Raw genomic sequence first — 15246 nt, forward strand, 5'->3', positions numbered from 1 at the left:
TCTTTCCCTGTCTTGAAAATTTACTGCCATGCTGCAAGTTAAATGCCTTCAATGGTAATCTCTTGACAGAGTGCCCTTCCTAAACCAAGCATTAAAAATAAAATCCACACTCAAAAAAAAAAAAAAAAAAATTCTGGCTTCACTGCAGTGCTTTTTATTCACTTGCTCTTTACATTTACAATAAGAATAATTTTCATCATTGACTCACTATTACTATTCTGGGGATCCTTTCATTTCTTTGAAAAAAATCAGAGCCATCAACTTGTTATTGTCATCTTCCTCCTGACCCAATACGTGTCATTCTCTGCTAAATCCCATTTCACTCTCATCCACCAATATACTCTCTCACTAATTTTATACTGATGAGAGAGTTTTTTGCCCACACTAATAATAATTTTCTCTTTGAGCAAGCCCTCAGTGACATTTATCATCTAAGTGATGAACACAGCAAAACTGGAACTTTATTCCAATTTGCTCAAGCCATCTTGAAGGATAAGAAGTATTAGCTACCCTTAAAATCCAAGGTTTGCACCTATTCTCTTAAGACAGTGCCAAAGAGTCTGAAAGTACCACCAGGAGGGGAAAGTAACCCTTCAGATAGTACCATTGGGAACGACAAGTGATGTATTCCCACCATCCCACGGTACGCTGTGGCTCCAGCCCAGGCTTTGGTTTAGCTTTCCATTCCTGCAGGCAGGGCACCTACTTCTTAGGCAGCACAACGTGCAGCACACCAACACCCATGTCCCTTTTTGCATCTAACCTACAGCAGCTAGAAAGAAAGAACAGACTCCTTTATTAGTGGAGAAGAATAGAAGAGTGGCATTAGATGTCTGCTGTAGTCTGTATTTTGAAATTTTTCATGTAAATAAGTACCACCAGTATTACTGTTAAGCAAACACTTAAAAATGTGCTAGCCTTCAAATCCATGTCTCCAGAGTCCACTCCTGAACTCATTCCTGCCCCAGAGGGAGAGCTTTTCTTCTAAAAAATCTGGACATATAAGATTTATTCTACACTTCTAACTTCTTCAGATGTTTTTTGTTGCTATCTTTGAATTTTTCTTTGTCCGATTTAGACTGTAAAATACTCAAGGCTGACACTGATAGCAAGATTAAAAAAAAAAAAAATCAGCTTATGGTTCTCCACACACTACAGAGGAAGGCCAGATGGTTTAGACTGAGTTTCATAAAGATATGCATCCTAGCAGTAAACTACTAAAGCTGAAGCAAAAAATTGCCATAAGTCTCCAGCACAACCTTCTTTATGGCATTGCTACTCAATTCTAAGATGCGTGAGAGCACATCAACACACACAAGCCTAGAATCCCCATTTTTAAACCTCTCCTAGGTCAAAATACTTCTATCAAAACAAGAGGTATGACAGGAAAAAATAAAATATATCTTTTTTTAATTATTATTTCACAGTTCATATTAAATACGCTCATTCAAGAGATAAGGCTTATTCAGGTTTGACTTTTGTTTCTGCCTACAGGGATCTGATCAGCACCTCTTTAAGTCTAAAGAGACTGGCCAAATGACTGGAAATGCTAATGAGGAAAGGATGCTCTTGGTCACTATGTTGAAACTTGCTCATCTGATTGCAGGACTTAACTATACATTCATTTGAGCAAGAGAGATGAGATAGCATGACTGTCTAGCTTAGTGACTAGGGCATACAGAGAAGCACCTGAATTTCAGTTTAGGTTTTGACTCGAGTGCTCTAACCAGTGACCTCTGTGAAAGAACTATTTTCTCCTCTTTGAGCTGTAGGCTTTAATAGAGGTATATACTGATAGTCAAATAGGCGGTGGAATACCAACTTTAGAACTAATCCCAGATTCACAGAACAACTTACGTTCAAAGGGACCTCAGGAGATTATCTGTCTGGTCCATCTTGCTGCTTAAAGCAGGACCGACTTAGAGCAGGTTACTCAGTCTTGCCCTGCTGAGTTCTGAATATCTTCCTAAAGAGATATTCTAGAATCTCTCTGGGCGACCTGTTCCAATGTGTGATTGTTTTCACTGTAAAACAAACCAACCAACCAACCCCTTCACATTTCTTACTATATAGCGCAACTTGCATTCATTGCCTCTTGTGCTATCACTGTGCACATGCAGGAAGCATCTACCTTCACCCTCTCTCTACGCATCCAATAGGTAGTTGAAGATAGCGGTTCGTTATCACCCTTCTTAAACTTCTCAAAACAAAAAAAACCCCAGTTCTCTCAGTGTCTTTTCACACATGACATGTTTCATCCCCCTTATCACCTTGATGTCTCTTTGCTGGAGAATATATATGCAAGGCAGCCTACACCATTGAAAGTTAAGCAATTGCGCATATATCTGCAAAAGACATTTACATTCTGGCAAGTGTCAGTTGTGGTGAATGCCAGTGATGCATCTACATTCATTTTAGGCATTCTTAACAGATGTTATATCATTGACATACACACATACTTTGGGAACCCGAAACACAAAATATATTGTTCTCGATAGAAAAAAAAAAAAAAAAAAATAAATTTATTTCATAAATATGAAAAAGTATCAAAGGAAGAAGTTTAGATTTACTTCGAAATTGTAAATATGAGTCTGTATTTCTGTGCCTCTATTGGAAAGTGATAACTCACTACAGTGCTGAACACTGTATAAACACAGAATGAAATTTCCATGGTCCCAAAAATGTAAGGCAAAAGACAGTGTGTGGACACAAACAGAAGCCGAAGGACAACTCTTAGTAAACCATGCTAATCAATTAGGCAGACGGCTCAGCATGTAGTACCTAACTACCTTACTGACAATGTTCTTGTGTATTGCTTCCAAATAAAATACATCATTCCTTCTAATTTGGAATGGTTTCCCCTAGTTTCTCTGTTGTTCTGTTTGTAAGAAATCTATTTATACACACAGGCAAACAAGGCAGTATAAAACTGTGAAAATTTATATGCTGAAGAATTTATAAGATTATAACACACTGTGTTAAAACACACAGTAAATGAGATAGGACTGATGTCTACAGACACCATTTACAGAACATTCTGCTGTGAGAACATGAACAGTAAAACAGTCAATGGCAGCGTGGTAGCTATTTTATTAGGTATAAATACATTTGCTCTCAATACCTTATCTATTTTTCTTGTCTTCACAAGTGCAGCATTATCATATAATTAAAATAAATCACATTTAAAGAAAAATTGTCCCTGAATCCACATATGCAACCTCTCCGATTTAAATGATGGAAAGGAGAATAGCAGTAACTACAGATACACTTCTCAAACAGTAGCAACTGCATATAATCATAGAATGTTTTGGGTTGGAAGGGACATCTAGTCCAACCCCCCTGCAGTGGAGCAGGGACACCGCTAACTAGATCAGGTTGCTCAGAGCCCCGTCCAACCTGTCCTTGAATATTTCCAGGGATGGGGCCTCCACCACCTCTCTGGGCAATAATAGTTTACTAACTAATATAGGTCAAACAAAAATAGTATTGAACATCTATAATCTCCTCTACAGAGATGGGCCACTTCATGCAATGAAGAATATATAGCCCAGAACAATATAGCCTCCATAGTCTTTGCTCGCCAAGAACTAAATACTACTACTGTTTCCAAGTTAATCTAATCCCAAATCTTCAAACATAATTTTTTATTGTTCCATTCACTCCACTGTTGCTTTTACGGCAGCTTCTTCACAAAGGCTCTTTAAATATCCCAGACCTCACAACCCACAGTCTGCTCAATATTTCAAAGACAATTTATCCATCTGTCTGCATCTTCCTTACTCCCAGTAACATATGATACTCTACAACTCCTTACATATGATAACTAAGCATCAATCATGCTACAAAAAAGGTTTGAGTACATATATATATATATATATATATATTCACACATATACACTCTACTATATAAATACTACCACCATTAACTCCAGTGAGTGCTGGTTTCAAAGCAGTTCTCTTAGTAGAGGACAGCTTCAGAAGGAAAGTAGCACACAAAATCTCCATCTCCAGCCAAACTTTAAAAATTACGTACAACTGTAATAACCGCACAGACCGAGTTAAAGCTTTTTTAAAGGACAAGACTGGGTCTTTAGACTACAGCCCCACTCAGCTTTGGATTGAGTTAATAAAATAGTTTTGATCATTCTTCTGCTGAATTTATGGTTTTCAACATGAATCTACAGGGGATAAAGCCCGTCCACGCTTCAAAGTGCAAGGCTCTATTTCCTTTTACTTACATGCAACTGCTCTGCATTGGAAGTTTTATATAATTTGCTTCCTTGTATTCTTTCCTTTCCAGTTATATCCCTCCCAGTGAAATTTTTATATTAATTCTCTTTCAATACATGCCTCTTATAAAAAAGAGGCACTAAAGTGGTGCTAGAAGAAGCAACAAGAAAGGGATGGAGGAATTACAATTAGGTAACAAGAGCAGCATTTTAGGGACTCATTAGAATTGAGCCACTCCAGGAAAAGCTTCATCGTCTTTCTGGGAAAATGTCCTCATCCTTATCAGGTACATCCAAGGAACCTTTAGAGCTCACAATACATTTAACAGCACTGAGGCTCTACTTTATAGCCATACTACAGCAAGGATGCTGCCAATGAACAAAATGTTCTTGATACTCTAGAGAAGCATGATAAGGAAGAAATACAAGAGTCTTGCCATGTAACATCTGACAAGCCTGCAAAAACACAGGTTAAAATGTCGTGTCAGGGTAAGAAATCTTGTTAAGGATGTTAATCAACCAGAGATCCCTGCCTTGAAAAGAGAGCAGATTTTTGGGCTAGTTCCAAGGGGACTGTTTGCACTTAATAGAATTGCTGACATCTGTAATCCGTGTTGTGTAGGTAATGCTTGGTCCTAACAGTGATACAACTTTATCTATTGATAAGAGAAATATACAAGGAGAACACTACATGCCGAAATATGCACTTGATTTTACCTGTAGTCCCATTTTTTTATTTTATTTTTTTAAACACAAAAGCTGAATTGTCCACTGCAGTGTAATTTTTTTTTTTCCTTCTCTGCTGGCATTTCAACTTGATAACACACACAGAATAACACAGTGTTCAAGATCAGAGAAACCAACACTTACTGTTCTTCGTATTACAAGTTTTACTGATTACTGCCTAAACAGGAACCCCCTCCATTCGTATTGCTGCTATGACTATAGCGGCTGTTAAATTGGCAGCCAACAAGTGCCACTTCTTCTCCCCCAACCTTTTGGCAGAACAATTGCCACAATTTATACCAGAACATAGAGCAGCCAGTCATGCTGCTCCTGGATCAGTTCAGGACCAAGCCTGCACCCCTCTAATTGGTGTAATCTCTCCTTTGCCACTGAACTGTCAAGATGTCCTCGGTCAGAAATGAGAATGCTGCTAGAAAACTTACCGTACAGACTGTATGGGACAGCAGTGATGACCATTTAAAATCCTTGTTGCAAAAGCAGTTTAAACCAGTGAACAAGTTTTGCTTGACTTTTTTATTTTTTTAAATAATATTTATATTTCTAAGGTTCTTAGCTGTCTACCTAATACTTATTTCAACAGAGCTTTTCAGACACATTACTGTTAAAGTACAGGCTTTAGATAACTCTCAAAAAAATTCTTACCTTTACTGTTCTTACCCTAAAGGTTTACCAAAGTCAATTCCACAGCAAATACACTAGGATGATGCATTTTGAGGTAACTTGTTAAGTCTAAACCAAGTACCACAGCACTGAGTATTTAATCTGAACCAAGTACCATAGCACTGAGTCAAGACACACAAAGAGTAAAGGAACAAGTGCTGAATGGGACTGTACAAAAGAATAGGCAGCTTCTGAAGTGTATGTTAAGTGAAAACCGAATAGAAAAAGCCTAGTGCTACAGATCACACTGAAGAACCATCAAAACTTCCTTACCTTGGCTTTAATGATATCGTCAGAGAAAAGAACTATCTTTTAAAAAATTCAAGTAAACAGAAGAAAGTATTTTTTTTTATCTCACCTACAGGCAAGCAAGATTCAAAGGAAGTGTTAACAGAGGTGAAAGAATTTTTACGTGAAGATAACTGTGGCAGAGAAATGGGAAGAGTTAAAACACAGTAAGAGAAAAAGATCACCCTGTGGTATAAATAGGCCTACAGTACACCTAATTACATAAATGAAGAAGTCACTTCTCAGGCACAACAAAACTTCGGATAATTTCAAAGCATGTAAACTAGCATACATTTAACTGAAAGAATCACAAATATATCTGTATAGAGTCAAATGTTCCATTACTGTTTATAATTCACTTTTGCTACAGGTGAAAAATAATTTCCTTATGCATTTCCTATTCTTTCAATAACTTCTCTTCATCCCTTCTTTTCTATTGTGCAATACTTTTAATAAAAGTTATTATAGAATCATTATGCTATACGTTTTCATTTATATACTGATTTGATACACATAAATCAATATGTATCTAATGTATGTAACATAGAATACAAAACCATTACCTCTATTTTGTATTAGAAGGCACATTTCCTTTGAACTCTCTTTAAGGAAAATGGTATGTTCCAGAAAACTGTCCTTGCTCATGCATTACCAGAGATATTTCTTTTCTCTGATGAATTACCAGAGATATTGTTGCCTGTTATCTACCAATCTGACACCATACAACACACAAGAAAAAAGGTAGCTTCTCAGAATAAACATGTGGCAAAAGGAGAGCTTGGATTTAAAAGGTGGTGTTTTATCTGACAAGTGATGTACATCCTGGCCTTATGCAGGTAGAAGTGAAAAGAGACAAAAATGAGGTTAGGCTCTGGACTATGCTGAAAAGCCATTCACCCATCAAAGAAGTAAAGCCAGAGAAGGACAAATATACACATATTACAAAAAGTGAGGTTACATGCAGCAAGTGTATAAGAAAGCACATAATGTATGTATTTAACAAATGTATTTCCCAAAGTAAGAATTCCAGAAATTTAAGTAAGTTGCAAGTGTAAGAGAAGCATTTAAATACTCATTACAGGCACAGACCAATGAGTTAACAAGTCCCCATTAATGAATTTGGAAACTAGGCCCTTCAATGCTTTATTGGAGTATCTGAAGCACGATAAACTCTGGAAACAGATTTTTTCATACGGAAAAAAAATAAACAAGCATCCAGAGTTATTTACAGAGTGAACGTATAGCCTTGATGCTCTTAAAGCAAAGAAAAAACCCTCCACCATCTAACATTAAACACCGTTATAAAATACCACCAGTGTTTTTAATGCAAAAGTCTGGGAACCTCTGTGTTTTCTATCTGGCTGACTTGATTACTTTAAGAACTTAATATTTTATCAGCTTGTCTGAATGCCCACAAGCTCCTTATATTTATAGTATAAATCTAGATAAGGGAGCTAATTTAAATGGTTTATATGTAGCTATAGAGGTAAAGCAGCTATTTCTTAAGAACACAGGTTTAGAAAGTTAAATACAAGCATAAGTATTTTACTCTTGGAAGCAATTTTATCCTGTCAAACAAAAGGTCAAACAACAGCTAAGACCAACCAGAACAGATAATGATAAAACAAGGAAAATTTCCAAAACACCAACAGATAACACAATTATTTCTAATATAAAATGGAATGATAGTAACTTTTTAAAGATCACTGCATGCTCTGGTCCTCTCTTCTTTAGGTGTCCAAGACTATAACACTATTGGTTCTACAGTTAACCCCTTCTTGAGACTGACTAGTAACTATGTCAGAAGGGTGATTACAGTTTTTAAAAGCAAAATAGCATGTGTTAGTCTGGAAAATTTATTAGTTATTTTCCAAAAACCACCTGTACATCACATAGAACCTGCTGGTTCTCCCTGTGATCTGTGAGCTTCCTTCTTCGAAGGAGGACATGCAAACAACTTTTTCCAGCACAGATTCACAACTACCCTGGTCATCATGCAGAAGCAAAATTCTTGTAGGGGGAAGAAATTTAGCTGTAAAAAGCCTTCCTCTTTCGGAATTCAGGTTCAACTGTTAGGGAAATCACTGATGCCCTGAACATTAATGGACTCTGTCTCATTCCTACAGCATGATCGGCCAGCACACAACTGCTTTGTTGGTTGCTAGGGAGCAACAAGCTCATTACGCGGCATCATCCGCACCCTCCACAAGGATTCTGGCACATGCTTCCCATCTGGGGATACTACTGACTGAAGTAACAGCACCGAAGTGCCTGCCAGTCTTCAGTCTCCTAGGGTGGAGCACGCCAATACAGCAGGTGCTAACTCTAGCTCTACCTTCGAGGTTTTAGGCTCTACTCTTTGCGAGACTGGCCAACATAATGCAACACACAAAGAGGTCAGAACAGCCTTCCACAGCTATTGGCATGGATACCCCTTATTTTTAAAGGCCAAATCTAGACAAAGATGTCCTTCCTGAAATTTTGGCAGACACATGGCTTTTCTGACTAGGGCAATGATTGCCACAATTCTAAAGTCTGTGCTAGAGAATTCAGTAAAAATGGAAAAAGGCTGGCAGGGGAGGGCGAAAAAAAAAAATAAAAATCTTCTTTTCAATCATTAAGGGAGCACAAGATTTGGAGGCATTTACAGAAGACGTACAGAAACCTAGTGATCTCCAGGCTGTATACATTAAATCCTTGGAACGGATATCAGCCGTGAACAATCTGGGTCACTTCAAAGTCTAAACATGCAACCTTGATGCATTTTTTCAGCTGTTTGTCTCATTAGAACTTCACAGATCTACTCACAGTAAGAAAAAAAAAACTGTCAAGAAATAAAAAAGCCACCCTGCTTCCATATGCCAGGAAATTTATTAACTAACAATCTATCTGCATTACACAGAGATGGTATCTAATGATTTTCATGTACCTGTCATATGTAAAACGCCATCCAAGAATTCTTAGTGCTGGTGAATTAACAAGCACATAAGGGAATACAGCTGTAGATATGCATAGAAACATATACATTCAAATCCTTTGGCAACTTCAAAATGCCTTTTTTTTTTTTTTAACAATTCCATAAAGAAACATAAAAAGGAATGAGAATGAAGGCAAACTGGGATGATTCGCTCATCAAATACATGGAACAACAGGTCTATTTGAAAGGGATAGGTAAAGGCAAAAAGTATCAACTTTCCCTCTTACCTGAAGTTAAGATTAAATTCTTAGGAATTTAAGAAGACCAAGATACAAAAAAATGCTCACCACTAATATATGAAATAATGTCATGGGGACTCATGTGTCAGCTAAACGCATTTTTAAAATAAATGATTAGTTTGAAACACAAATATGTACCTAAGTCCTTACCTGTCTCAACAATTTCTCAACAGCTGACATTACCATGAGCCCTCTCCACACAACCGGGGCAGTCTCTTCTATCAAGAAACCCATAGACATGCTGAAAAAACAAAGCAAAAACTTATGCTTTCCAGCACGATACCAAGTACATCCATAAAGAAGCTTGATTTGAATTAAAACGTATGCTCACCATGCGATTCCATAGTTCTTAAGGGGCCTCATTAGATTTTCTAAAACAGAAGCAAACAAGGGTTTTTTCTGGGGGGGAAGTTGGTTTTGGGTTGTGGTTTTTTGTTTTTTTTTTTTTTTTTTTAAACAAAATAAGCTTACACAATTTTTTTCCTTTTAAGAGCACTTTTCCCCCCTCTGTTAAAAGCATTTATCTATTTTTCCCCCTCATCCCTTCAATATACATATACATTTATCTATGCTACCCAGGAACCTGGCCCTACTTTTTCTTAGGTGGTTACATTTTACGGATACCATTCATCTTTCGCCAGAATAACAATGCATTTGCCCATAACATAATGTCACTTTGTGCTGCCGAAACCAACTTCATCTATTTGTATGAAATCCCCATGCTGCCAGGCATAAATCCCCTATTAGGCAGCCTTCTACTTCTGCAATACTTGGCTAAATGCAGTGTCATTTATATCAGAACAAAATCAAAGTCCTACAACACAATGGGATTTTTTTTTTTTAAACTATGCTGTTCACTAATCTCATGAATCAGAGGATTGTTCCCATTAACACACCAGTGTTTTAGGGAATTCTTCTCCCTGTATTAAGTCTGCTTTGGAATCTGAGAGGAGAGGTACCAAATAAAGCCACCCCTAAACTACATGCTGTCAACAACTCCAGGTAAGAAGTCCTGGATTTCTTCAGACTGGCAGAAGTCTGCAGGACTTATGAAATTTATGTAGGAACAAAAGATGCTTATTTGAACACTGCAGAGGTAGTGTTCCTGTCATGCTCCATATTCCTGTGCTTTCCAGTGTCAAGAAAAAAAAAAGGGGGAAGGAGGGGAATATTGTGGTTGTTCTGCTGGCAAAGGGGCAAGCAAGCAGAAAGAAAACAAAAAAAATTTAAAAAAGACTGCATTCAAAACAAAACCTCACAACAGCCAAAACCTCCTCTTTATAGTCTCTGCCATCTAAATCCACACCTTATCTCAAAATGTTTTGCACACACATGTAAGAACAGAAGGCATTTTATTTGGTCTAGCTGGTTTATGCTGAGAGCATGTACAGGCAGAAACCAGCAGAAAATGGAAAGAATACTTTAAGCAATTAAAAAAATATATTATAATACATATTTTGACAGAATTCTTTGATGCACCTGAAGTGAAATAGATATAGATAGTAAAATAAAACCAATGTGAATATAACGCAGTGCATTCAAAGCTGAACTCCAAATTCAGAAAAAATAACACCCAAGAGCACGCAAATTAAACAGCTAAACTCTACAGATGAAAGCTTTCAAGCAATCAAGCAAGTGGGTATTCAAGCCATGTAATTTTGTAAAAATATGGCTGAAAATAAATTGGATGTTTTGGTATACAAATCAAAAAGAACAAAATAGGAAACTAAACCTCTTGCATGACTATTGCGTTCAGGAATGAGTATGGAACTGCTATTGGAAAAGAGATGGGCTTGGACTGATGCACTGCACCAGTGTAATACAATGCTACCTGTGGCAGCTCCCTTCAGTGTTTTGTCAGGGCTTATTTTGGTGGCATTATACCACCTAAACACATTTCTAGGAATCACAGCCTTACTTCTCCCCCATGCAGTAAGAGAGTTTTGTTATGAAGAAGTTGATGACATTTGAACTTCAGCCTAGAGCCATCTCTAGGCACTGCTTTGGTGTCTTTGTAAACAACGTATGTACTTGCCACAAGTGATAATACTGTTAGAAGGCCTGAGCAAAATGACTGCATATTTACCTATGAGAGGGTTTTAAAAAAAAAAAAAAAAAAAACAGGAAAAAAGTATCTGCAACAGCATATGTCACTGCAGATTCAAGATCTGCTTCATTTTTACCATGAAATAGGAATGATTTTAAGAAAAATAAAAGAAAAAAAAAAAAAGGGAGGCCAATCCTTGACCACTCAGGACACAAGGACCAGGAACTGGAGGGTATGAAGAGTGGAAAAGATGCATTTATTCTGAGCCACTTCTCAGTTCAATCCAAGTGCTCTGCAGTATGTCAGTCAAATATCCAGAGGCTAACTTCTCAACATCTACTACCTGCACAGACGGTTTCTTCTGTATAGAGCCTAGGTAAACACACTAACCTCACAGGGCAGACACAGCATCAGAGATCTCCCTCTCCTTCACCTCAGTGGGCAAAATAGGAGAGCTGCTCTGAGTACACAAACACTGACCTACAGAGTAGCCAAAGGGACCTCTCTGTTGTTAAAACACACGTGCTGTTTATTTCTCAATGGTAGAGTTTCATTTTATGAAAACTGGATCTTATTTTCTTTGGTTAACAACAAGGACTATAAACTGCTCCCAGCAGCAAGATTTAATCAAACTTATACAGTGCACAAGAACAATTCACAACCTGCTGTATATTCCGGCCATAATGTTCTGCATATTCTGAAAGTAATACAAAATACTGCAGAGCACCCCACTGTTTGCCTACTGCTAAAAAGCATTCTCAAGACTATCTCAAATCTAAAGTGCTTCAGTGGGCTCTGGTAATCACCCTTATCTCATCAAAAGCAACAGGCATTCCTCTTCTTCGTCGTGGGTCTTGTGAAGGTTTTCTAAAACATAACACGTAAAGAAGATTTAGCTTAATGAGACCTCAGTAACATCTCAAATTTCCTTTGCTTTCAGAGCAAACATTTCCTTCTCTGTTATCAGATGCCTACCATACAGCTCCAAAAATCCAACACACAACAAAATGGGTTTCTTAAAATTGCAACACAGCAATACTATGCCACCTACTCAGAGAGATCAATAAAATATCCTTGTTTACAACTTTTCAGTAAGCTTGATGGCCCTAAATAAAAGGGTGCTGTGTTTTCTCTGAACATACAAAATGAGATCAATAAGATCAACAGAGCACCAATGAAATGTCAATAAAATGCCTCTTTTGGTAGGATACAAGTAGGGCACTGGAAAAGGCAGGCACATGAAAATTCACAACAGCATTACAGAAGATTGCTGTTTGAGAGAGGTCTAGGTCTGGTCTGAAGGCTGGATTGTTATGTGGGGAAGAATGATGTTGAAGTCATTAGGATGGATCTACTGCATTTTGTGACTTTTTTTTTTTTTTTAAAAGCTTTTTTCCCCCCAGAAAAATCAAGCCTTGCAGACTATCCTGACAAGGTAACCGAGTTCCTCCACTCTTTTTCTCTAGAAAGCCTGACATAGATGTTCAATGGTGGCCATAGGTTAGTGCAGCACGGAAGGTATGTACAGAGCTATATATACGGGTTTGCCTGGGATAGAGTTATATTTCTTAATAGGAGCTTGCAGGGTGCTATGTTCTGGATTTGTGATGAAAACAGTGATGATAACACAGAGAGTTATTGCTGAGCAGTGCTTGCACACCACCAAGGCCTTTTTTGCTTCTCATGCTGTCCCACCAGCAAGGAGGCTGGGGAGGGGACACAGCTGACCCCAGCTGATCAAAGGGACGTTCCACACTATATGATGTCATGCTCAGCAATAAAATTTGGGGGATGAAGAGGAAGGGAGGGACGTTAAGAATGATGGCATTTTGTCTTCCCAAGTAACCACTGCATGTGAAGGAGCCCTGCTTTCCTGGGGATGGCTGAACACTGGCCTGCCCATGGGAAGCAATGAATGAATTCCTTGCTTTGCTTGCGCGCGCAGTTTTTGCTTTACCTATTAAACTGTCTTTATCTCAACGCACAAGATTTTGCACTTTCCCCTTCCAATTCTCTCCCCATCCCGCTGTGGAGGACTGAGCGAGTGGCTGTGCGGTGCTCAGTTGCCTGCCAGGGTTAAGCCACCGGGAGACATTTCAATTCTTGGCTCAGTTTTCAAAAGAGGTCTGCTGACTGATACATTACAGCAAGCAAAGGCTTACATTCAGTCTTATCTCATCAGGTAAGTAAAGATCATTATTCTAGAAGATTGTGATGTTATACTACACCTCCTTAGGAGGCATCATGCTGTTTAAGAAAAGCAACGGTAGCTTATAATTATTAAATATGAGTATAGTGGATCATGCAACACCCTAGCAAATCTATTTTGAGCTCACTGACTGAGCGAGCACTAATGCACAGGAGTTGCTCAGAGTTTTCAAGTGTCTGAAATAACAGATAAGTTGGGGTTTTTTACCATTTCAAAGGCAAAAAAAAAATTAAACATGAGATAAGAACACAAGAAGCTCTGATTTTACTCATTGTTAGAGATGTACTCGGCTATTTTTGGAACCTGCCTCTACAATGGAAGATCAGAGACTCCCCAGAATGGTAGCTAATTATCTTATTTAACGTTTGGAAGTCACCTGTCTGTCCTAACTGGATTTTGGTCATTGAGCAGGGAAGTGGCACTTTTAAGTTTTTCTAAGATGGGAAATCAATTGCTAAACCTACCAAAAAGTAGAACAATTGTATGATTTTCCACTTGAAAACATCCTACAGACCTTTGCATGCAGATTTCCAAATATTTCCAAAGATGCTACCAATGCAGAAGTGTTTGCCAGCACAGACACCACTGCAAGCTCTGGGCTATGCTCTGAATGCATCTGTTTCCTGATTCTTACACAAGCCCCGTTTCTGTAACACCCATGCACCTAAAAAACCGATTTTTCCTAACAACATGCTTCCGAGGTGGGGAATTATTGTCTTATGTCACAGATGATAGAATCAAGACCTGGGCTGTGAAACTTGCTCTAGGTTGTTCAAGAATCCTGTGGATTTGGAGACCTATGCTGTGTTTCCCCAAGATCTGACGCTCTAACAGAGTCATGGCTCTACTGACAGCATCTCCAATGTTGGAAAGCATGTTAATGCACAACTGAAACATCTAGGAGATCTAAACAGTTTAGGTGCATTGCTGAAGTTACATATTTTCCCTTGAAACTCCCAAATATATCTGAAAGAATTAAGATTTTAAAAAGCAAACTGAGGTACGGTGTACAACAGAAAAAGCTGTAGAAAGTTACACTACATATTTATAATACCTCAGTCTCTGAGTGACGTTTTAGCATCTTGCATTTAAGCATCAAAGCAGCAGCTTTAAAAGTGTATTTCTGAATAGTTCATAAGTTTAAGTATCCCTTCATCTTTCATAGTAAGTTATCTAACAAAACCCATATTGTAACTCCTCTGCATACATGTATCAAAATTTGAGCAAGTCTTCATAGTTTACACAAAAGCTAAAGGTTCTGCTGCTGTTTGCACAACTCATCATTAGCTGAGGTTTTCATGACAAATTGCTACTTTCCACCTCCTCACATCTCAGTGACATCTCACTGCCTGAAACACAGATGTATGGCACAACAAAAGACAGCGCCGCCGTGCTAGTCAGAGGGAGATGCTGCAGAAAAGTCTGTGGATTCCAGAATATTAAACAAGATTATCTGAGACAAATTCAATGTGCCATACATACAGACAAGCTGAAACAGATTTTCAGCACGGTCACTTGTAAAATATCAAAAATTTTTCCATCATCTGGTTTTTAATCGTGTACAATTTTTATGCTGCAGTGACTACAGAACACTCTATCACAATCTAACTTAGGACTCCAACTTACACGTCACCTTCTGTTAATCACACTAAACACTAATGCTCACATGGCTGTTGCTATGTAGAAGTACAAGGAACTTATTTGCTGTTTATTTTGAAAGTCACCTCCCAGGATCAACATTGTGTAATGGAAGGATCCAGGTTCCAGTCAGGGACTCCAGGGCTACAGACTATATAGGGTTTCCAACAACAGGAGGGGGAAAAGAAGGGAGGATGGGGGTGGAAAGAAGG

At 38.1% G+C, this 15246-nt stretch overlaps 1 protein-coding gene across 4 annotated transcripts in view; it reads right to left on the bottom strand.

Annotated features, from left to right (window-relative positions):
• The window catches only part of NUBPL (nucleotide binding protein like), an 80785-nt gene that overhangs the window by 45492 nt on the left and 20047 nt on the right, over nt 1-15246 (bottom strand). For all 4 annotated transcript variants that reach the window (XR_004843018.1, XM_035902081.1, XM_035902080.1 and 1 more), the window contains 2 exons: nt 9472-9511; nt 9291-9381 (listed from right to left, as the gene is read on the bottom strand). Coding sequence is in view for 3 of the 4 variants with exons in the window: in XM_035902081.1 (XP_035757974.1) it covers nt 9291-9381; nt 9472-9511 (131 nt within the window). In the remaining variant the exon portion in view is untranslated. The remainder of the gene's footprint in view (nt 1-9290; nt 9382-9471; nt 9512-15246) is intronic.

Source organism: Egretta garzetta, unplaced genomic scaffold, assembly GCF_000687185.1.
Source record: "Egretta garzetta isolate BGI_Z169 unplaced genomic scaffold, ASM68718v1 scaffold79, whole genome shotgun sequence".
Lineage (NCBI taxonomy): Eukaryota > Metazoa > Chordata > Aves > Pelecaniformes > Ardeidae > Egretta > Egretta garzetta.